The sequence below is a fragment of the Salmo salar genome, chromosome ssa29 (genome assembly GCF_905237065.1).
Source record: "Salmo salar chromosome ssa29, Ssal_v3.1, whole genome shotgun sequence".
In the NCBI taxonomy this organism is placed as follows: domain Eukaryota; kingdom Metazoa; phylum Chordata; class Actinopteri; order Salmoniformes; family Salmonidae; genus Salmo; species Salmo salar.
In genome coordinates this window covers 21,707,043-21,731,018 of record NC_059470.1, presented here as the reverse complement: position 1 = coordinate 21,731,018, position 23,976 = coordinate 21,707,043, and the positions used below count along the sequence as shown (strand labels likewise).

Sequence of the window (23,976 nt, the reverse complement as noted above, 5' to 3'; positions counted from 1 at the left end):
GAAAGGTGAGACGACACCTGTGAAAACACAGTACCACATCTCTACCAAGACATCCATGAGGGAGGCTCCATGCTGGAGAGCTCTCCCCAGATGAGTTGACGTGTCGCAGACTTGGCAGGGCTGGGTGTGAGGGGGTTAGTCCTGGAGGAGCAGTAGTAGTTCTGAGATGGAACCCCACCCCCCTCCCAGCTCTGTCCCTGTTAATGCAGTGCCTCTGGAAAGGCCCGGGGCTCTGCCTCCTGCCACCAGCCCTGCCTGCCCGTCTCTGCCTCCTACCCTATTCCCCTCGCTGACTGTCTATTGGCCTGCCTGCCTCCCCATCTGTCAATCTCAATCGCAAAGCAGTCCATGTAACCATCTAAGACCCCTCTGTCTCCCTGTCTGTCTTTCTGCATACAAGGCTGTGCTACCCTGCCAGCCAGCCTCCAATCTCCCAGTTTGGCAGTCAAGAGTCAACCTACAATATGAACAGTTGTCTGTCTTACTGAATCATCAGAGAGCATCCATCTCCTCTGATATTACTGCACAAAAGGCCGGAGAAAAAAACTTTCACAAGCTGTGTTTTTTCTGTCTGGGTATAGACCATTTGTTTTTCTGTTTAGTGTGAGGATTAGGGGGATTAGAAAGCAAAACTTGAGGAAGATTAAGAAAACAAAACAAGACTTTGGTATATCAGCCGAGCAATGCCACACAGTGTGTTTTTAGACCGATCTGAAAACCAAGCAGCAAGGATTTGGCCAAATTGGATTCAACTGGATTTTGGCCATTTGAGATTTGCCTCATTTATCTTCTTTTGGGGGGGGCTTATTTTGTGCTTCCGAGCTTTCTCAGTGAACCTCGTGGAGCTACCAGTGAACCTCGTGGAGCTACCAGTGAACCTCGTGGAGCTACCAGTGAGGTAATGCACTGGTGGCGGAGCTGGGTTGGTTATCATGGAGAGATAAACTTCTATTGGGGAAATCTGCTGGAAGAACAATGCTTTGTTGGGACTAGGTTGCCATCAATTTGTTGGGTCTAAGAAGGGAAAATCCAGAATCTTAATGTAAAACCCTTCCACTTCCCCACAGGAGCCTAGCTGTCCAGAATCTAGCAGTGCTGCTACTAGTGGGATACTTTGTGTATCCCAATATAAGTTCTCCTATCCATCATTCTTTGTTTTCCTTGAGGGTGTAGAGTTGGAACCCATATGGATATTTGGAAAAGCATTTTCATGCTAAAGTCTGCATTTATAGCACTGCTCCAATCCTGATTGGTAAGTGAAGTGTCTAAAAACACTAAAGCAAAAGTAAAGATCCTTTTTCAGGAAGATTGCCCATAGTGTCCATCAATCAATAGGAAGTTATAGCCTACCTTCCCATTTGCAACAGAAAACACATGCCATCTCTTCAAGAAACCTGGTCTGCTTTGGTTTTGCCCTTTGCCCAACTTCATAACTAGTTTAGCCCCTATAAGGCTCACAGTGCTCTAATTTTAAGCGTTCTGTTAACCTCACTTAACATTGAACAACCCACTGGGGGCTTGTCGGACGTTTCTTGAAAAATGTGCCCCTCACTTTCTCCCCCATCTAAACGGATGACATACATATAGAACCTCATCAATCAGAGCCTGGATGAAATATGGGAGGTAAAGGAGCTGCTGCCGCCACCCCGGGGTAACCACTTCATTATTTCCAGAAATACTTACAGCTACACATGGAGGACAGGAGCAGGGCAGACACTGACCCAAAAACTCACCACACTCATAAACAGGCTCAGAAATGACTCCAACAACACCAACACCAAATCTCGACCGCGTGTAAATAAATACACGCAGGGAGATAGGCCCCAAACCCAGTCAAACCCAGTCACAAGATTGATGTCACTTTAAAGTGACTTCATTTCATACTCCATTTCCTTAAAGTTAATGTTAGATATGTGTTGAGTCTAACTCCACATTTTACGTATTACCCACTTATGAATATTTACAGTTGCAATATAGGTTAAGTACCTTTCCCGGGGATAAAGAGAGCAGTTCTGTCCCCTTCGGGCAGCGTGCTGCTGTTCACATATCCAATTCCCTAACCACTTCTCCCCATTACTGCCTGTGGTGTTTAATGGCTTTCCGTTTCATCTCCCTCACTTTAACTCACACAGATATTATAATAAAGCACAGCAGCACTCGTGGACAAGCTCCAAGGACAGCTGTTATGATAATTATGATAAAGATGGAATTATAATACCCCAATAAAATATTTACATTCCACTCCTTTGAAAACATATTTCAAGATTTTTGAAAATTTCCAGAGGCCTTCCTACACTGTGTGGAATCCACTCAACTTGGAGTGAGGAAAGTACATACCGCTGAGGAATCTAATATGTGATATGTGCATATTTCAGCGTGTTCCAGTAAATGTTAAATCTGCATCTTAAACACAATGCTAATTCATCACAATCCTTCGGTGAGGAGGCTACAGCTGAAGAGTTTTTGTTGGAGCCCCCCTCTTCTTTGCGAGATTATAATTTAGATGACCCCTTAATTCCTCTGACCTGTGGAGAGAGGTCTGTCTGATTGCCGGGTGTATTCTTAAGCCATATCATTTTCCCTTGGCTTAAGGTTTGTGCTGGCCTGGATTTAATATTGGCCTGTTTTAATATCTGTCCACCATGTGTTGAGACAGGGCTGGCGGCTATGGGATTAGGACGGTTTGTGTGCAACTGAAAGACAACATTATTTAATACAGCGAGCCGGTGACCCTCATATCGATTAATCCCTCTAAGATTGTACTTGCACATTCAGCAAGCTCGTACCTCAATGTTCCCCTTGTGGCGTCTGTTCGCAGAACGCCTCTCCCCTATCGTGCTAGGGTTTTTAAGCCTCCTCTAAATCTGATTTGTAGAAGTTCTCCGACCACTTGAAGACATGCGGGCCCCTCCAGTGGCTTGGTGCGACTTTAAGATCAACCGTAAAATGCATCACAACTAGTAGCAGAGCTTTGACTGCTTTTCATAGGAGCCGTTTCTTCTTTAAATCCTTTCATTATCTATATTTGGGGAAGATTTTGCTGCTGTCGCAGGGTTGGTGGAAAAAATAATTAGGGTGACGGCTAAGACCGAGAACGTCTAGTCCTGGATTCCAATAAACTGTGTTTAACAACGCCTCGTGTTAATATAGTCGGAGGTCTGGCACAGTTGCATGTTCAATAAAAAAAAAGGTTATTCGCCGGTGGGGGGGTGGGGGGGGTTGACATACACACATTAAAGCTGGTTATTTAAATTGCTAAAACCTCAAGTAAAGACCTAACAGACTAACGCGACTTCAACAAGCTTCTACTACAAGAGATGTTTTTGCCTGGTTTTGGTTTCATAGCTGTTTTTTCTCTCCCCCGTTGGTGTTTCCAGTGGGCCCCTGAGAGCTGACAGTTTCAATGTGACCACATGCTGATGGGACCATTAATACCATTAAATGTTCCTCCTTGAGCCAGTCTCACCCTGCTCAGGGCCGTGGCACTCAGCCCAACACAGCGTAAACCTAAATTGGCTTAAGACGAAGGCCTTGAGAACAGGCTGTGAGCTATTAAAGTCATATGATTTGGGTTTGACACTAGGACAGAGGTCAAACACTTCAAAAATGCTGCTCTGTGACAAAAAGGCATGGAGATTTTCAAACTTAATATGGATCAGCATTTTTTTGTATTTTCAAAAAAATGTATGAGAGAAAAAAAGCTGGGAGATCTAGGGTAAACCATAAAGGCCACACACAGCTTGGCTATTTAGTTCCATCTTGTCATTTTCCATCAGTCTCACTCTAATCGGTGTCTCTTTACCATTGACAAGATGGCTGATTAAGTCTTTCAGACATGGAGAGAACCCAGGACAAATGGGATGATGAATGTGACAAACTTCTGCTAATGGGGTGGAATTCAGTTTGAAAAGCAACGCTAAGCCAAAAATGTCAGCAGTCAACATCCAAACAGTTCACCACGCTGCAGAGCTAAAGACCAGCCGGTACGCAATGCTGCCCCTTTTAACGTCCCCAATTAAAATGACTAACAAAGACTCATTCATTTAAAAAAAAATCCCTTCTGCTTGCTTTGCAATAAATGCCAGCGGAATAAGTGAAAAGTAAGGGAAATAATTAAAACATAAAAAATAAAATGTATAAATTGTCACTACATGGTCCTTGCATTCTGAGCAAATATTTATACCGAAACAGAAATAAATGGGGATTAGTGCTGGGCATCAGGGTTTGGCAACTATTAAAAATAACACAATACAGGGGAATAAAAATCACTCATCCAAGAAACAAGTTGGAGAAGAACATGACTGAAAAGAACACCGTGGCCCAAAACTGTTAATGACCCATAATGACGACTCCAGAGTGCCACAGATGCAGGATGACAGTAATGGAGAGATTTGCCTGTGGTCATATTCTCATATATGCAAGGCAGGGACACAGAGAAGAGGCGCTGCAGCAGTGTACTAACCTGCCACCCTTCCTGTAACCTGGTTCCTCTTCCAGAAAAACAACATACAGGGAAGCAGGGAAAAAAACAAACCACAAACACACACTCCTGAGGACAGCCTATACCCAGCCTACAGTACGTAACAACATCCTAGTAGTAGTAGTAGAAGTCCTATGCTATTGGCTTGGAAGTGGGGCAGGGGTAGTCCTTGGTGAATTAATTAGTTGTTTTCCTGAGCGCTTAGACTGACACAGTCACCTAGAAAGGCCTCTAGCGAGATTCGGTAAACACCTTTATCCATCGGAATAATGAATATGTAATCATACGAGAGCTTCTTTTAGTCTCAGCGGTTCGTTAAACCTGACAGTGGTGTGCAGCGCAAGTCGCTGACTGGACCACCTGGTCTCCCTATTGCCCTCACTGTATGGCGGTGCTGGCTGATTCAGGAGTTATCCAGCCTTTCCCTGTGTCCCCCCTCTCTCTGCCTCCAGAAGAGCTGAGTTTAATTAGAGGGGGTCCTGTTTGCTCAGCATCTCTTCTAACGGGTAATTATACTGTCTATACCTGTGCACTTTAAACTATAACACTGGCTGGTCCAGGTAGTGTTCATTTGTCACAAAAATTGAAGAAAACAGAGTTAAATGAGAAAGCTCTAGCTGAACTTAACCAAAACAAGCATGTTTTTATTGTTCGGACAACCAGATTATATATTTCAGTTGTCCGAAGTAAAAAAAAATGTAAAAGACACAAATCACGATATCAAAGCAGGGCAGTGCATAGTTGACATTGAGTAAATTGTCTATATTCCTATTTGATATAGCATATTTTAGGGTTCCCCCAACTGGCTGCTCGCGGGTGGTTTTATTTGGCCCCCCAAGTTCTGAGCAAAATTAAATTGTTATCTAACATTTTCATTGTGGACATAAAAGAGCCTGTAAAAACACCAGGAAATCAGCGCCAAGTAATTTTAATTTGTGAAATCTGTTCCCAAGTATCCTCACGCATAATAGAGACACGTGATCATATACAAATGTAAGCAATGTTTGAAATTATTATGTTTTAGCCAAATATTATATCCGTTTGGGCTTCTTTCGGTCAATTTGGAGTTTACAAATTATTTGTAATTATGTTCTGGCCCCCTGACCATCCGCGCAAGCAAAAATGTTTTAAATAAATAAAAATGGCCTGTGGCTGAATCTAGTTGATGATCCCTGGCCTATTACTATAACACACACACACACACAGCAAAATAACAATGTAGACAGAGCTGAGTCTAACAAAATATCTGGTCAGAATAGTATTATTCTTTTTTTCCTTCTCTCTCGCAAATGATCTGGGCCTATAGCCAAAGTCTACTTTTATAGCAGACACTCCTATTAAGCCACTTTCAGGTTAATATATGCTAGAGTTGTCCTAATGCACTATTTCATGATCAAAAGCTTAAGATGTTTTTGAATAAAAAACAAAAACATGGGAGGCTTAAGGTAAAAAATAAGAGCGATAGAAAAAACAATAGCAAAATATAAAAATCTATTGCGAAATTTGAAAAAAAAAACGTATAGTTGAGCAAAGCATTATAAGTGAAATGATGCATGCATGCGAGGCTGATTTTTTTAAATTAATAATCCATCCTTGCAAACCAAACAACCAAAAAGCCTAATCCTACTGATTGAAATATCATAAAAGCATTAAAAGACAAATTAAGAGCATTTTCCAAACGATTCAAAAAAAAGAAGTTATTAAATGTCCAAAAGTTGAAGCTTTCAAAATGGGAATAATTATGAAATTCGGAGTCTATGCTATTCTCAATCACAGATTTATTTTGAATGACAAGAAGTGAAATTGAGCAAACTATACCAAGATGGAAAAATCTAATGTCAAAAATATATATTTTTTAAATTTAGGAGACACATGAGGAAATGTTATGAAAAGATGCATAGTTCACATAGGCCTATTTTAATCTAGCAATGTGCAACCTACAGTTGAAGTTGGAAGTTTACATACACCTTAGCCAAATACAATTCCTGACATTTAATCCTATAAAAAATTCCATGTTTTAGGTCAGTTAGGATCACCACTTTATTGTAATGTCAGAATAATAGTAGAGAGAATGATTTATTTCAGCTTGTATTTCTTTCATCACATTCCCAGTGGGTCAGAAGTTCACATACACTCAATTAGTATTTGGTAGCATTGCCTTTAAATTGTTTAACCTGGGTCAAACGTTTTGGGCAGCCTTCCACAAGCTTCACACAATAAGTTGAGTGAATTTTGGCCCATTTCTCCTGACAGAGCTGGTGTAACCAAGTCAGGCTTGTAGGCCACCTTGAACGCACATGCTTTTTCAGTTCTGCACACTCCAATACCTTGATTTTGTTGTCCTTAAGCCATTTCGCCACAACTTTGGAAGTATGCTTGAGGTCATTTTCCATTTGGAAGACCCATTTGCGACCAAGCTTTAACTTCCTGACTGATGTCTTGAGATGTTGCTTCAATATTTCCACATCATTTTCCCACCTCATGATGCCATCTATTTTGAGAAGTGCACCAGTCCCTCCTGCAGCAAATCACCCCCACAACATGATGCTGCCACCCCGTGCTTCACGGTTGGGATGGTGTTCTTCGGCTTGCAAGCATCCCCCTTTTTCCTCCAAACATAACGATGGTCATTATGACCTAACAGTTCTATTTTTGTTTCATCAGACCAGAGGACATTTCTATTATCTTTATCCCCATGTGCAGTTGCAAACCGTAGTCTGGCTTTTTATGATGGTTCTGGAGCAGAGGCTTCTTCCTTGCTGAGCGGCCTTTCAGGTTATGGCGATATAGGACTCATTTTACTGTGGATATTGATACTTTTGTACTTGTTTCCTCCAGCATCTTCCCAAGGTCCTTTGTTGTTGTTCTGGGATTGATTTGCACTTTTTGCACTAAAGTACGTTCATCTCTAGGAGATAGACCGCATCTCCTTCCTGAGAGGTATGACGGCTGCGTGGTCCCATGGTGTTTATACTTGCGTACTATTGTTTGTACAGATGAACATGGTTTGGAAATTGCTCTCAAGGATGAACCAGACTTGTTTTTTCTGAGGTCTTCACTGATTTCATTTTTCCATGATGTCAAGCAAAGAGGCACCGAGTTTGAAGGTAGGCCTTGAAATACATCCACAGGTACACCTCCAATTGACTCAAATGATGTCAATTAGCCTATCAGAAGCTTCTAAAGCCATGACATTTTCTGGAATTTTCCGAGCTGTTTAAAAGGCACAGTCAATTTAGTGTATGTAAACTTCTGACCCACTGGAATTGTGATACAGTGAGTTATAAGTGAAATAATCTGTAAACAACTGTTGGAAAAATTACTTGTGTCATGCACAAAGTAGATGTTCTAACCGACTTGCCAAAACTATAGTTTGTTAACTTCACTAGGATAGGCGGCAGCATTCGGAATTTTGAATGAAAAGCGTGCCCAAATTAAACTGCCTGCTACTCAGGCCCACATATAATTGGTAGATTTGGATGGAAAACACTAAAGTTTCCAAAACTGTTAAAATAATGTCTATGAGTATAACAGAACTCATATGGCAGGCAAAAAACCTGCCAATATCCTGTGTCTGTGGGGTCAGATTGCACTTCCTAAGGTTTCCCGTAGATGTCAACAGTCTTTAGAAGTTGTTTCAGGTTTGTATTGTGAAAGGGGATCGAATAAGAGCTGTTTCAACAAGTGGTCAAGCTGAAAGACATTAGTTTAGTCTCGCGCATGGCCGTGAGCGCCACGCTCGTTCTCTTTCCTTTCTAATGACAACGGAATTGTCCGGTTGGAATATTATTAAAGATTTATGATAAAAACGTCCTAAAGATTGATTATATACATAATTTGACATGTTTCTAATAACTTTAAATTTAACTTTTTTGACTTTGTCTGGACTTTGTGCATTTGGATTACTGGACTAACTGCGCGAACAAAAAGGAGGTATTTGGAAATAAAGATTAACTTTATTGAACTAAACAAACATTTAATTGTCTAACATGGAGACCTGGGAGTGCCATCAGATAATCATCAAAGGTAAGTGACTAATTTTAACACTAATTCTGACTTTTGTGACCCCTCTCCTTGGTTGGAAAATGGCTGTATGGTTTTCTGTGGCTAGGCGCTGACCTAACATAATCGCATGGTGTTCTTTCGCCGTAAAGCCTTTTCGAAATCGGACACTGCGGCTGGATTAACAAGAAGTTTATCTTTAATCCTATGTATAACACTTGTATCTTTCATCAATGTTTATGATGAGTATTTCTGTAATTTGATGTGGCTCTCTGCAATTTCACCGGATGTTTGTTTGAGACAATGCATTTCTGAGCATAACGCGCCAATTTCAAATTAGGTTTTTGGATATAAAGATTAACTTTATCGAACAAAATATACATTTATTGTCTAACATGGAGTCCTGGGAGTGCCATCAGATGAAGATCAAAGGTTTGTGATTAATTTTAACGCCATTTCTGACTTATGACACCTCTCTTTCTTTGGAAAATGACTGTATGGTTTTCGGTGGCTAGGCGCTGACCTAACATAATCGCATGGTGTTCTTTCGCCGTAAAGCCTTTTCGAAATCGGACACTGTGGCTGGATTAACAAGAAGTCTCTCTTTCAAATGGTGTATAATACTTGTATGTTTGAGGAATTTTAATTATGAGATTTCACTGGCTGTTGGCGAGGTGGGACGCTCACGTCCCGAACAATCCCAGAGAGGTTTTAACAAGAAATTTGTGGAGTGGTTGAAAAACAAGTTTTAATGACTCCAACCTAAGTGTATGTAAACTTCCGACTTCAACTGTACCTACAACACATAGTAGCCTAGGCCTAATATGAGAGGAGGATGAGACAAACTTGCCAATCAGTTTATAATTATCCAGTTTTGAGGACAGCAGAGTTGCTCTGCAGCACATGATGATTTACTACCCATCACAAGACATGAGGCTCGTTGACTGGCACTCTCTCCTGCATGCGTCAGCACACACAGACAGTGTAGTAGCCTAGGCCTGTCTTTCGTGCTACAGCTCCACCAGAGTGGAATAGGCCATTCAAAAATATGTGGCTCCACTAAACATATTTTGTCATGTCATGATTCTTCTCATCCCTCCCATAGCATGTGAGCGAAATTAGTCTATGGGCAAGAACAGAAAATCAGTCACCCTTTTGGAATATGGTTTTACAGACCTTTTTTATTGTTTGGATAAGCGATTTCAGCTTTCGAGAAGTAAAAAAAAAAAAACTTAATTTTTTTTTTAAATCAGAAGGACAAGTGACTAAAAAGGTTCACGTCAAGCCCTGACCCTGCTATCAGGATTATAAGCACAGCTAGTTCCGAGTGGGTGGTGGACTGTGGAGAAAGGAAAAAAAACTCAGCACGCAGAGTCGGAGAATGCTGGAAATGTTTGCCGTGCACAGCCACAACAAATACAGCGAGGCAGACTGGAATTCATCACTAGGCCTTCAGCAAGTATCAGAAAGATGCTAAAAAAAAATGCACAAAGGCTGAATAGCTTGAAGGCAAAATGGTTTGGGGTGGAGGGGGGTTGCAATTTCATGGAAGACTTTCTTTGTGTCAGGTTACCTAGGTGTGTATGACAAACGCAATAGTGGACATTAATAATCCCAGTTAATTATTGACGGTGTGTTATCATTATTAGGGCAACTCTTCCATCTTGGGATGAGGGTGGAGATTTTAATTTCATTCTCCACTGGTGCAGATACCCCAGCAAAACTCCATCAGTCTGGGTTGTATGTGGCGACATGAAGAACCAGTAACTCTACAGTTTCTATAGCAAGCTATTTGACTACTTTGTGTGCTGGGAGTCAGTCTTCAAAGACAAGGCAAATCATCTGAAAGTGGATTGTTAAAAGAGGCACAGCAACAGTCCACAGAAAGGCTGTGTAGCCGAGTCCAAGCAAGAAGAACAATGAGCATTATGCAGCATGTACCAAAGGTCTGCAGCTCGACAAAAATATATTTATAGCAGTGAATGGACGGAAGAAACAGCGCAGGGGTATCCATCCATCTGGGAGAGCCAGCGGATATCCTGGGTAAAATGGTCACACAAGACAATGTCCATTACAGACACTTACTCCAGCCAGGCACTGTGCTGTGTCCAAACACACAAAGCTCAGCCAAGGGCACAAACTATCATATTAATCTAACAATTTAGCCCTACTTCCAGCAAAGCATGAGAAAAACCATTCAGGCTTCACTTCAAGAAACATATTTTGATGATATAGTGTTTGCCTTGACAGCTCGAACTGACTGCCAAACTGAACATTGAACCATCTGTGTCTACTGTGTATCACTCAGTGCATGTCTATGGGCTTTTCCGTGTGGTATGTCTAACTTTTCATGGATAACTAACTGATGCAAGCAGGGAATGCAACCGCCTTAAATTAATCTCTCCTTGCATGGTTGCCACCAATAACAGTGCTAGGATCAGGAATAAACGTGGGGAATGTGATTGCAATTACTGAACGTTTTGGGAGAACAACTACTACGTACATTAAATTAAAAAAGGCTCACTTAATTTGCATTTGTAATTCCACTGCTGGTTTTGTACTCCCTGATTGGCAAGTAAACAAAATGGTTATTTACATTCCATTATAAAATCATTCTTTGTTTAACAAATATTTGACTGTTTGTGCTTTTTAATATGGATGGCGGTGGAAATAGTTATTTGATGAGGTTGCGGACCAAATCCTGAATCTCAAGAGAGCCATTTGTGGCGGTATGTACAATGCTGCCACCACCAGGCATTACACGTAAAGGCATTGAGAGGCAGTGATAGTGTTATGTGATCCCAGATCTAATCAAGAAGCTAGTAGGAAGGCTACTTACATGCATAACATCAGAAAATGCTCTGATTACTGATGTAGTTAAATAGCATGGACGCACTGTCTAATAGTGGATTTATTCATTTTTATTATATGGAATTCAAAATATTGTGCCAGACAAATGGAAACCTTTACAAAAATAGATATTTGGCTGGCTCAATCATCTAGAATACAAACGTGAGTGAGAAAACTTACTCCAATTGCCCATAAGGAGATATATAAAGTTGTGTTGAATTTAAATTAGATTTGAATAAATAGGCCAGTTAGTTTGCCTACCACATTAGGGCAAAAACCAAAAATACCTTTCATTACATTGAACAAAACAACCATCATCCTCCCATGCATAACTTAAAAACAACATACCAATGGCATTAAGCCTAATTATTACATCTACTGTAAGAAAAGCATGGCCAACTGTAGCATGACTGAGGAAAAACAGATGTGTTTGCTTGCCTACTGTATGCATAGTTACATGCCTCCTATGAAGCTCAGATGAGCCACAGTTCAAACGTGTGAAATGCAGCTCTCTTCCATTCAAAACACAGGCAATCTAGATAATGTCAAAGCACCTGTATAACAATCCATGTGTAGATGTAGAGCTCCACTCACAATTGCCCAGCCCTTCACTTTGGAATGTTGCCAATATGCAATGACACTTTTGACACTACATTAATATAGGTATTATATGCTAAATGAATTAGTCCATTTCAAGAAGCAGGAATAGGAAGTTAGATTATTAGACGTCCCTAGTTTAAAATAGATTAGCATCTATAAAAAGTAACGGCTTGCTTTGATAAGCTTAGGCTTTCAAAGGATCTCAAAACTTTTCAGACAAGTCCGTGTCAGACTGACAGTCACCCTTGGTGTAGATTAGACAATGTTCCATTCAATAAATATATGGTAAACCAACCTGAAACGGACGTGAAATTAATAGCATCAGGAGCATAGGACAAAATGAATAACCAAGTAGCGCACAGAACATTTCCCTCTCCAAAACAAGCTGCCAAGGGGTACCTAACAGCTATTCAACAACTATTGTGGTTATGAATTATGTAAATATTTGCCATTTTGCCAGCGTACAGCCATAATCCAAAATGGAAGAAAGATTCGACATTCTGCTACAGGGTATTTGGTGTTATAGCGTACCACAGCGCTGACTACATTATAAAAGTTTCCAATGCGCTGGGATGGGGCTCGTCGGTCTGTTTACACTAGAGCTATTTACTGATCAAAGGGACATCAAACAACCCTATACGAACTAGCCATAAACGAATTTCTCTGTCGAACAATAAATGCGTAGGAAGTAACATTATAACGTTACAGGCTTTTCGCCAGAAAACTTGGATGCAGTACTGCTAGACACTGGACTGCCCTCAAGACAACGAACTTCGGAATGCGTTCTTCGACGGAGAGCGCGACAGACCCGTTATCATAGGCTACTTCAAATTCCTGGGCTTTTTGCAATACAAAACAAACAAAATACACTACACAATAAATCATGAGTCTTACCTTTGAATACTTCTCCTCGAACTGTAAGCAATACGCTGCCCGCAGCAATTAGACAAGTTAAAAGTCTATCCATTGCGGTAGAGTATCGCGAACGTTACCCCCAGCTCCGGGGTAAGATCAATTCTACTCTGCCGCTGTGACAGAGGAAAATATTCCGTTTTACAGTTAACGTGCCCGGTACCTACTGGGTGTGTTCCCCTGTCTGTCTTTTCCTACTGGGTTACTTGTGTATCTTTCAAGTGCCTCCACTCAGATAGTGACTTCGCTAGCTGCCAGGAGGTAACTGACGTCACTAAGCTCGGAGAAAAGCTCGAGACAGTGCGCGCTCCAATAGAAGCGTCATTATGAGCTCCATTTCAGTATCCAGATGGAGTGATTGGTTCTTTCGTACTTTCCCCCAATTTGCTAGAATTCTTGCGGGAAATACTTACCTACCGACAGATTCTATTTTAGCCTAGCCTACCCGTTTTTAAACTGTGGAGTCAAAGTTTCACTTTCAGATTCTGTAAACCTGGTTTCAAGCACAGCTGTTGTTGATACGTTGTAACGAGGGAGGGGCGCGCCATTTCACACCAATGAAGATTCCTTAGGATCCTAATAGGAGAATCCTTGCATCTTGTATATCTTATTGCTTCGAATTTATTTGAGTATCATATGATATAAAACTACGTCGTAATTAGCATGACTTTAAGTCTAATTTTGATTAGGTTTGTATGGGGTAGTTTGATAATGTTGTCAATGTTAAGCAAGCTAGCTAACTTAGTGAATAATTGTTCCGACCAAAAAGCACATTAATTAAACGAAGTCCTATTTCCGACATCATACCTAGGAAATAGGAAGCTTCGATGAGTACGTGAACGCAGCAATGGGAAGGCAAGACAGAACTAAATTTTTTGGCTCTATGCAAATAAACAAACTAAACAAAAATATCTCGGAACACCCTATTATTATGTTATAATTGTAGGCTATGGCACATTTTACCTCCTTTGTCCAATTGTATGACATCAAAGGGGAGTCATGCCACTTTCAAGACAACTCGGAAACTGAGACATTTCCGACTTGGAAATAGAAAGATGAGTTCTGAGTGGTCTGTCTTGAACGTGGCATCAGTCACTGCTCTCCTCACTGCTACGTTGACCGTGGCTCAGTTGTAGAGCAATGTTAACCATGACACCACACATGGTCAAATCAGCATCATAATAAATGGAGAACAGCAACAACAAAAAAAGACACAAAAAATATATAAGAAAAAATGAATGGAGTAAAGCAAGACCCCCCCATCTACAGCACCACTTATTATTTCAAACCATGCACCGCTTGACTGACTGAACTTGAGCCTTATTTTCCAATTGGAGAGAATGTCTGCTCCTCCCTTCTTTGGTTCAAACTGCACATCATTTCTCCCAAAATTATGCAAGATTTACGAAGCAGAAGGAAATGTGTCAAAACCGACAGATTTTAATGGGGAGTCACTATCTGTGAGAATTTTACATTTGGATCTATAGCTTTTCAAATGATTGAGGGTAAAGGCCTTTTAGACTGTCTCTAGATGGAAGAATGTTAGCCTTCTTGTTAGTTGTGTGTCATCACATTCATCAGAAAATGACAGAGCATACAATATGTCACACAATTAAGAAATTGGATTGCTAATCAAGTGTGTGTGATTTATACTGTACTGAGAATTTATTTGCAAACTTCGCTGTGTAGGATGGCCTATAATATGTCAAACAAAGACCTAAGAATAGTCCAGTCGGCTTTTAAAGATGCCCATCTGGCATAAAAAGTTACATCCTAACACAGTGTTGGGGAGTAGTGAACTGCATGTAGTTCAACTAGTAATTTAACTACATTTTGTAGTAGCTTGGTGGTGGTTGAACTAAATTCAAATCTTGGTAGTGTTTTCAGTAGTTAATTACTTTTTTGACATGTAGCAGTGTAGTTAACTAGTGGAACTACACACAGCTTTTCTTAGCTAAAATAAAATATGGGTAAAGTAGGAAATCATTTCCTTTGTTGTTCAGCATCAGACCTGCCTAATTCTCACTTGAAACATATTTGTTGTGTTTAATAGGCTAAATTACACATTCTGTTAACATCTGAACAGAGTGATCTGTTCTTGCAATTTCTAGTCTGTAACACTTCAGATTTACATATTATCATTTTTTACTTAGTTTGAATGTAGTGAACTAATTTTTCAAAGTAACTTTAGTTAATTAAAGTATATATTTTAAAATGTTTTGCCCAAAAAAACGATTTACCATGATTTCTGTGTTAATATGGAGGAATGATAAATAATCTCCCTTTTGTATACTAGTGGTGTGGCGCTAAGATGAAAATGTTGACCCAATAGTGCACTTTGTGATAAAAGCACCACATTTGGCACAGAGGTATGTACAGCTGTATGTACCTTGGAAATATATAGATATGGAGCCACCCCAGCTTTGGCCCCTAGGGAGGCGTGGTAGCTACTTTAAGAAAATAAAGTAGAAAAAATATACATACAAATTTAGCTTCCAGTCAATGTCTCTATACCATGTTGAGAATTATTGTTAAGATGCAATTGGAACTGAGTTTATAGCCAATAGTGTTCCGAAGTTAGAGCTAAATGTCTCATGGCATCGTTCATATCGGTTACCATTTTAGGTCTTACCAGTATGTCACATTAGCTCAATCGCCAATTTCTCAGCCTCTGACAATCACATAAATACAACACTTTGAATAAATAACTGAAAAATTTCAACTTATTGCCACTCAACTCCATTATATTGTGGAGTTGAGAGTTTTCAGCAAGGCCATGTGCAGGTAATGCTTGCAAAATGCACGTGCCATAGGCCTTTCCAGACTACCAGTTTTTAATTTGAGCCGGATCCTGCCGGCACCTATTTGCCTGGATCCAGTACTTCTCGCGGCATGATTTATTAATTGTTTCACTGTTCGCATTTTGGACATTCTAATAAAAGCGATCAGCATTAAATCAAGTTGCCTTCTCGTTATTTCTCCCGCACCCCAGATAGACCACCATGTAAAAGCACAGTGATCCTGTTGTGTAATCATCCTATCCTGCCACACTGATTCCAGACCTGCTCTCTTATTTGTACATAGAGGTTATGGGGAGGGCCGGTGGGATAAGTAACTGATCTTGACACAGGTCTTGGTAGTGGTGGTCAGCTACTGAAGAGGTCCCTACGTAATCAAATCAAATCACATTTTATTTGTCACATGCACCAAATACAAAAGGTGTAGACCTTACAGTGAAATGCTTATTTACAAGCCCTTAACCAACAATGCAGTTTTAAGAAAATACCTAAAATAGTCTGGGTAGCCATTTGATTAGATGTTCAGGAGTCTTATGGCTTGGGGGTAGAAGCTGTTTAGAAGCCTCTTGGACCTAGACCTGGCGCTCCGGTACTGCTTCCCGTGCGGTGGCAGAGAGAACAGTCTATGACTAAGGTGGCTGGAGTCTTTCACAATTTTTTGGGCCTTCCTCTTACACCGACTCGTATAGAGGTCCTGGATGGCAGGAAGCTTGGCCCCGGTGATGTACTGGGCCGTACACACTACCCTCTTTAGTGACTTCCGGTCAGAGGCCGAGCAGCTGCCATACCAGGCAGTGATGCACCCTGTCAGGATGTTCTCGATGGTGCAGCTGTAAAACCTTTTGAGAATCTGAGGACCCATGCCAAATCTTTTCAGTCTCCTGAGGGGGAATAGGTTTTGTTGTGCCCTCTTCACGACTGTCTTGGTGTGCTTGGACCATGTTAGTTTGTTCGTGATGTGGACGCCAAGGAACTTGAATCTCTCAACCTGCTCTATTACAGCCCCGTCGATGAGAATGGGGGCTTGCTCGGTCCTCCTTTTCCTGTAGTCCACAATCATCTCCTTTGTCTTGATCACGTTGAGGGAGAGTTTGTTGTTCTTGCACCACACAGTCAGGTCTCTGACCTTCTCCCTATAGGCTGTGTCATCGTTGTCGGTAATCAGGCCTACCACTGTTGTATCGTTGGCAAACTTAATGATGGTGTTGGAGTCGTGCCTGGCCATGCAGTCATGAGTGAACAGGGAGTGCAGGAGGGGCTGAGCATGCACCCCTGAGGGGCCCCCGTGGTGAGGATCAGCGTGGCGGATGTGTTGTTACCTACCCATACCACCTGGGGTTGGCTCGTCAGGAAGTCCAGGATCCAGTTGCAGAGGGAGGTGTTTAGTCCCAGGGTCCTTAGCTTAGTGATGAGCTTTGAGGGCACTATGGTGTTGAACTCTGAGCTGTAGTCAATGAATAGCATTCTCACATAGGTGCTCCTTTTGTCCAGGTGTGAAAGGGCATTGTGGAGTGCAATAGAGATTGCATCATCTGTGGATCTGTTGGGGCGGTATACAAATTGGAGTGGGTCTAGGGTTTCTGGGATAATGGTGTTGATGTGAGCCATGACCAGCCTTTCTAGGCATTTCATGGCTACCAGTGAGTGCTACGGGTTGGTAGTCATTTAGGCAGGTTAGCAACACTGCTAATCCCATCAGTTCAGCATGACCACCGGCACCTCCACTAGCTAGTAGGCCTACTGGCGAGTCAGACAGCGGGAGAGGGAGATGGGGACCTGGAGTGGAGCGTCGCAGTGCACCCACCGACAAAGTGCTTGGAGCAAGTGCAATTTGCCGTTCAAGAACAAGCAAACGTATAACCCCTGGCTTGTCATGCAGATTTAAAAGTTTGGCTGTACAATATGCAAAAAGGTAGGGAGCTTGGGTCTAGAAACGACTGGAGGGATTCAACTGGCAATAGAGTGGGTGGGATGTACAGTCAATTAACATCCTATGACTCAGACATAAAAACAACAACAACAAGAAAAAAAAACTCTGAAAAAAGGTTTTTGAACATGCCCGAACCAAGGCGCATTTGGTGGCAGCAAGCCTTGTCGACAAGGCTAAAGAGGACACCCAGGTTATAGTTAACACACAAAATGAAAAAATAGACACTACAGCCGGAGTCTTCAGAACAGCCTTAGAAAGAAGATAAATGTCACAGCCACAGGCCCGCTCATGGCTTTGAGCAAGAAGCTGACTCTCAGGAGTTAAATGGACTTGACATGGAGAGAGTCATTGTGGGAGGTTTAGAAAACTAAGTTAGGGCACTTTTCTTACTTTACAAAATTGTTCGGTACTGTGAAGGTAATCTGAATATGTGCTTCATATTATCACATAGGCAGGAAGCCTATATATTGTCATATGTGTGTTCTGCTGTAGCCTACATTGATTTATTTTATTTTAAGTTATATTGCTACATTGATGTCTTGAAAATTAAATTACATTATGCAAGTAATAAAGTTATCTACTTTTCTAAACAATTCAAAAGTAAGCCACAACACAGGACCCATGTGACCAAATAGTTATAAGAGCAGGCTACTAGGAAGTGTGATGTAAAAATAGATGCTCAACTGTGCCAGTGAATTGTTGTAATAGCTTTGCCAGGAGATTCCTTGAGACCATTGTTGCACTTTTATTTAGCTCTCCAAGCAAAGGGCAGTCAGATTTACGTGTCCCATAAAATCACAGCACCTAGACACATAATATGGAAAATAAGCATAGGCTTGGCTCAAGCACATCCTAGGATTGAAAAAATGCATGCTCTACAGAATGCCCAAAGTGCTCCATTCAGCTCAGGCTGCTTGCTCCCTGGACCCACTGCATGTTTGTGGTGGTTTTGGGTATTGCATCTTACTCCTTCAGAAGGACCCCAACCCTATACAGTATATCTGTATCTGTCATCCGCAGAGTTGTAGAGTAATGCAAAATGAACAGATTTTCTTGTATCGCTAATAAATCCACTGATTTGGAGAGATACCATTTCTTTGTACATGACGTACTATGTGAACTCATAAGGCCAGGGACTGTATGCTACAGAAGGAGCAGAGACAGACTAAACTGACACCATCTCAAACAAGGACCCAATAAAAGACAACTCTGACTTTGTTTTATGGAGGCCCACATTTTTATGAGAGCTGTTGACTCAGACTGATGTGTAGTTAGACATCATACAGAGATAGGCTCTCAGTCATAAAATCACTACTGTGAATGGCAGCTTGTTGACATTCTGCTGGGGAATTGATGCACTAGGGGGAATATTCAGGCTGAATGAGTCAGGAATTGTTCATGCTACAGAGTCCTGGGCACCCCCCGGGTGCACATTTTGGTTTTTGCCCTAGCACTACACAGCTGATTCAAAGGACCAACTCATCATCAAGCAGGACCGATTTTGGGAAACCCTGCTATAGAGCACGGGTCAAAGTCATTCCACGGAGGACCAAGTTTCTGCGGGTTTTTGCTTCACCCTTGTACTTGATTGAAGAATTAAGGTCACTAATTATACTGAACAAAAATATAAACGCAACTATTTCAAACATTTTACTGTTACTGTTCATATAAGGATATCAGTCCATTTAATTAAATTCACTAGGCCCTAATCTATGGATTTCACATGACTGGGCAGGGGGGCAGCCACCTGGGAGTCAGGCCCAACCACTGGGGAGCCAGGCCCAGCCAATCAGAATTAGTTTTTTCCCCACAAAAGGGCTTTATTACAGACAGAAATACTCCTCAGTTGCATCAGCAGTCCAGGTGGCTTGTCTCAGACGATCCCACAGGTAAGAAGCCGGATTGGGAGGTCCTGGGCTGGTCTGCAGTTGTGAGGCAAGTTGGGCGTACTGCCAAATTCTGTAGAACAACGTTGGAGGCGGCTTATGGTAGAGAAATGAACATTACAGTTCTGGTGGACATTCCTGCCAATTGCACGCTCCCTCAAAACTTGAGACATCTGTGGCATTGTGTTGTGTGACAGAACGGCACATTTTAGAGTGGCCTGTTATTGTCCCCAGCACAAGGTGCACCTGTGTAATGACCATGCTGTTTAATCAGCTTCTTGATAGGCCAAAACCTGTCAGGTGGATGGATTATCTTGGCAAAGGAGAAATGCTCACTAACAGGGATATAAACAAATTTGTGCACAAAATTTGAGACAAATAAGCTTTTTAGTGCGGATGGAAAATTTCTACGATCTTTTACTTCAGCTCATGAAACATGGGACCAACACTTTACATATTGCGTTTATATTTTTGTTAAGTATAGTAAGGAACTCCTCTCACCTGATTGTCTAGGTCTTAATAGAAAGGAAAAACCAAAAACCTGCAGACACATTTCAGTGGAATGAGTTTGACACCACTGCTATAGAGCAAGTGAAGAACCCTGTTTGAATCCCTTCTAAATGCATCCTTCTTAGATCAGGAAAAAACAGGGTTTTCCATCCCATTGCTTTCCCCTATCTTACAGTGTCAGATCAGAGATCTCTTCATTGAATGAAGGAACGGTGCATTTGAAAGGGATTAGAACAGGACCACGGTCTCATCCTATACATTTTTAACTGCTCAGTGATGCAGTTTTGTCCTTGAGTTCGTTTTCTGGCCAGTCAGGCAGGAAGGAAGGCAGAGACTGATTAGCAGACTTGCTCATCCTCACCTTATCTCAGCTTAAACCCTAGTCATCCCAGTCGCCTGCTTCACAATTGTTCAGGGGCATAATGCCGTGACATTTTGATATGTAATTACATACTCTGGATGAGGAAATCAATACTAAAATGTCCTCCTGATAAAAGTGAGGGATAACGAGATTGAGCTCAGGACATACACAACATGCAATTGTTAATGACAATAACGAGCAAAAAGGTGAGACAATTTTCAGACAATTTCATCACTATGGATTCCTACACTGATATCTGTAAAATGTATGGATACAGTGGATAACTAACCGTCAAGGTACAATATCTGAATGTCAAGGTGACATAACAGTGCTTCCTTATCATGTAAAACCGCAGTGAGACAAATTATGTTGTTCATGGTGATAATCTCAGGACCTATACAGTGTTGTTAGCCCTCCAGATTCTTTCAGGTCTTGTTCAGCAGGTGGGACATTTTATTTAAAACTGAGTGAAAAGGGGAGTTATCACCCGATTTTGCCCAATAACAACACAGATTTAAAATAATTTTGCAAAACATTTTGCTGCTGTGTGCGATACTGAACACGACCCTGGATCGTCTTCGTTAGGGCATGCAACATAAAATGTTTTTAAACATTTTGCCAGAGAACATCAAGATGAACATTTCTTATTGGACAAATGCAGGTAGGTAGTCCCTCCCTCTAGTTTCAGTCCGTTTTCTTCCATTTGGTGCATAAAGAACCCAATGTTAGTGCTGATGTTGGTGCTGTCACCTGACTGTCCTGTGAAATCCTCAGCCCCTGCCACTGACATTTTCTTGCTCTCTTTTGAATCCCACCATCATCTGACTATCTACCACATGGGATTCACAGCTCATCTTGTGCGACCAAAACCAAATAAGTTATGAATTTCCTGGTAAGTGAATTGCCCACAGTGGCATAGTTTTGCCCAGACATGTTATACATTGACCAAAGAAAATGTCAGGGTGTCCAGCCAGCTGAATGTGAGTTCCAGAAAACACTGATACAATTCCTGAAAGAGATATCATCCCACTAGGATTAGTGTCTGTTTTGCTTGTACTCTTTCCATGCAAGTTAGTGTGTACATTTTTTTAGCCTTATTTTACCAGGTAAGTTTACTGAGAACACATTCTCATTTACAGCAACAACCTGGGGAATAGTTACAGGAGAGATGAAAGAGACAAATGTAAGCTGGGGATGATTAGATGGCCATGATGGTACAGTATAAAGACCAGACTGGGAATTTAGCCAGGACACCAGGATTAACACCCCTACTCTTACAATAAGTGCCATGGGATCTTTAGTGACCACAGAGAGTCAGGACACTTGTTTAACATCCCATCCAAAAGGCAACACCCTACACAGGGCAATGTATCCAAACACTGCCCAGGGAAATTGGGATATTTTTTTGGACCAGAGGAAAGGGTGCTTCCTACTGTCCCTCAAACACCACTTCCAGCAGCATCTGGTCTCCCATCCAGAGACTTACCAGGACCAACCCTGCTTAGCTTGCCAGCAGTGGGTTGCAGACATATGCAGACAAGACAAAATAAATAAGACTCTTGCTATAGCAGAAAGATTACAACATGTCTTGATGATTGAAAACTTCTGAAAGGAGATACTGTACATGGATAGGATTAAGTTGTTATTGACACATCGATACGTGTCTGTGTGAACTGATAATGGCTCCAATCTTTCAGGGGATGGACAAGGGTGCTGATTTGTTAGGGCAATGTTTGAAATGTTCTGGGTTCTCCATGGCAACCTAATTGAGTGAATTTTGTCCATATGAAACTCTACCACAAGGGTGCGTAGTTCTCACGTTTTGTGTCACTTAGTCTGCTGTGATGGGATTAATTTACATGCAAGACACATAGCCAGCTGAAGTAAAGGATGAGAGGGATACCCTTTAATGAGATATCTTGACAATAAAAGATGTTTCCAATGATTTGGAATTGTCTCCAGCAAATTAAAAACTTGCTGAGATGCCGTATCCAGGAAAACGTGGATAAATAAATTAAGGTCTACCTCACAAAATTCAATTAACACTGAGTGTTGAAGCGTTTATGTTATGTCGTTTTGATTACCCAAACTAGACATTAAACCAACTCAAGCATGCAGTCTCTCTACTGCATAGTAACGTTAGACTTCTAATAGTCCTAAATCTAATAACAAATGGGTGCTGGCATGGCATTAGAACTGGACCCAAAGCATGGAATGAGCCGGAAGAAAGAGAGAGTGAAAGAAGGACGAGAGGAGAGGTTACCTCAACGCTAAACAGGTCTGCTCCTTCAGGACAACGGAACACAGGGTGACCAAGATAAAGTGGTTTAATCAGCGGCCTTAGAGAACAGGAGAAAGGGAACAAGGAAGCGAGATAGACGAAAGATAGCGAGCCAGGAGCATCTTTCTCTCTTCACCCAGGGAGAGAACACAGATAACTGCCCCCCTGCTCCCCCCTCTCTCACCCCTCAACCCCACCCCTCTTCCTGGAAACAACATGAGCCACATCCCAGGGGAAAAGCTAGGACACAGATGCAGGCTACCGAGGAGGGAGCAGGACAAAGCGTGCTGCCCTACAAGAAGGACTTGAGCGTGCTGCAATCACCCGGGCTGGGATGGGACTGTCCATTTAACCTTGCGAAAAGCCCCTAGATAAGAGCCGGAACACAATGGAACCCATTCATTATTCGCTCAGAGGCTGGATGACACAAGGCCTGAGGAGGCGGAGAGGAGGAGACAGAGAGGAATGTGCATTTGTCAGAGCTTGTACCACACACTGTCTAATTCACACTTTGCTTTTCTTTAGAGAGCAGAGAGGGTGTCGGAAAGGTGTTTGGAGGTTGTGAGAGTTTTCATCCAACACATCCCATGGCATGAAGATCATCCAGTGCAGTACACTAGCGGATGTGTTTGGACTTGTCTCCAATGTTTGATACTGTAGCTGTATGTGTAACAGTGGCAACAGGGGTGGTGAGGGCCACAGATTGTCCAGCAAGATATTATTGACTAAAGACAGAGGGGATTATGGGGAAAAAATGGTTTAGGAGGAAAGTTTCAGGGACTAATATCTAACACTGATGAAGTTGTCTTTCCAGCAAGAAAACAACACAGACACAGTACCTGCTAACACACAAACACACGCACACGCACACACGCACACACACACACATGTATTTCTTTCTGCTGCTGGACCATTCATCCATAGTTACCAGTGAAAGGTATTTCTGTCATTTGGCGGCCAAACCCTGCATGTGGGTGTCTATATTTGTTTTCAATATTGTGTGTGTGCGCATGTGTCTGAGAGGGATAGCGAGAGAGTCTGCCAGGTCTAGTCTGCTGTAAAAGTATCTGTGCGTGTTTTTAGTACCAGAAAAACCACACAGGTCGAGCCCATTCCAACAGCAGACCACACTCCTGTAGGTCTTGGCAAAACACAGTGCTCATCAATCACTCATTACCTCAACCTGAACACTTCCCTGGTTTTGGCAGAAGCGTGTGTATATGGTAATTGAGAGGTTTGGGTCTCGTTTGCAGCGGACGCAACAGGCTTTGGTTAGCCAAGTCTGATTTACTAGCCAAATGGAACACTAGAACTCAGCGTTTCAGTGAAGGTGGATAGCATTAAAACTTTGACAAACTTTTCTTTC

General features: G+C 41.8%; 1 protein-coding gene across 12 annotated transcripts in view; it reads right to left on the bottom strand.

The window, feature by feature from the left end:
- The window catches only part of ptprma (protein tyrosine phosphatase receptor type Ma), a 299,714-nt gene extending 286,428 nt beyond the window's left edge, over positions 1-13,286 (bottom strand). For 7 of the 12 annotated variants that reach the window (XM_045710836.1, XM_045710841.1, XM_045710835.1 and 4 more), the window contains exon 1: positions 12,827-13,285. In XM_045710836.1, coding sequence (XP_045566792.1) covers positions 12,827-12,899 — 73 coding nt within the window. In that variant the 5' untranslated portion in view covers positions 12,900-13,285. Of the gene's footprint in view, positions 1-12,826 lie in introns of all 12 variants that reach the window. The other 5 variants (XM_045710832.1, XM_045710833.1, XM_045710834.1 and 2 more) reach the window with 2 other exon arrangements.
- Positions 13,287-23,976: the final 10,690 nt, after the last annotated feature.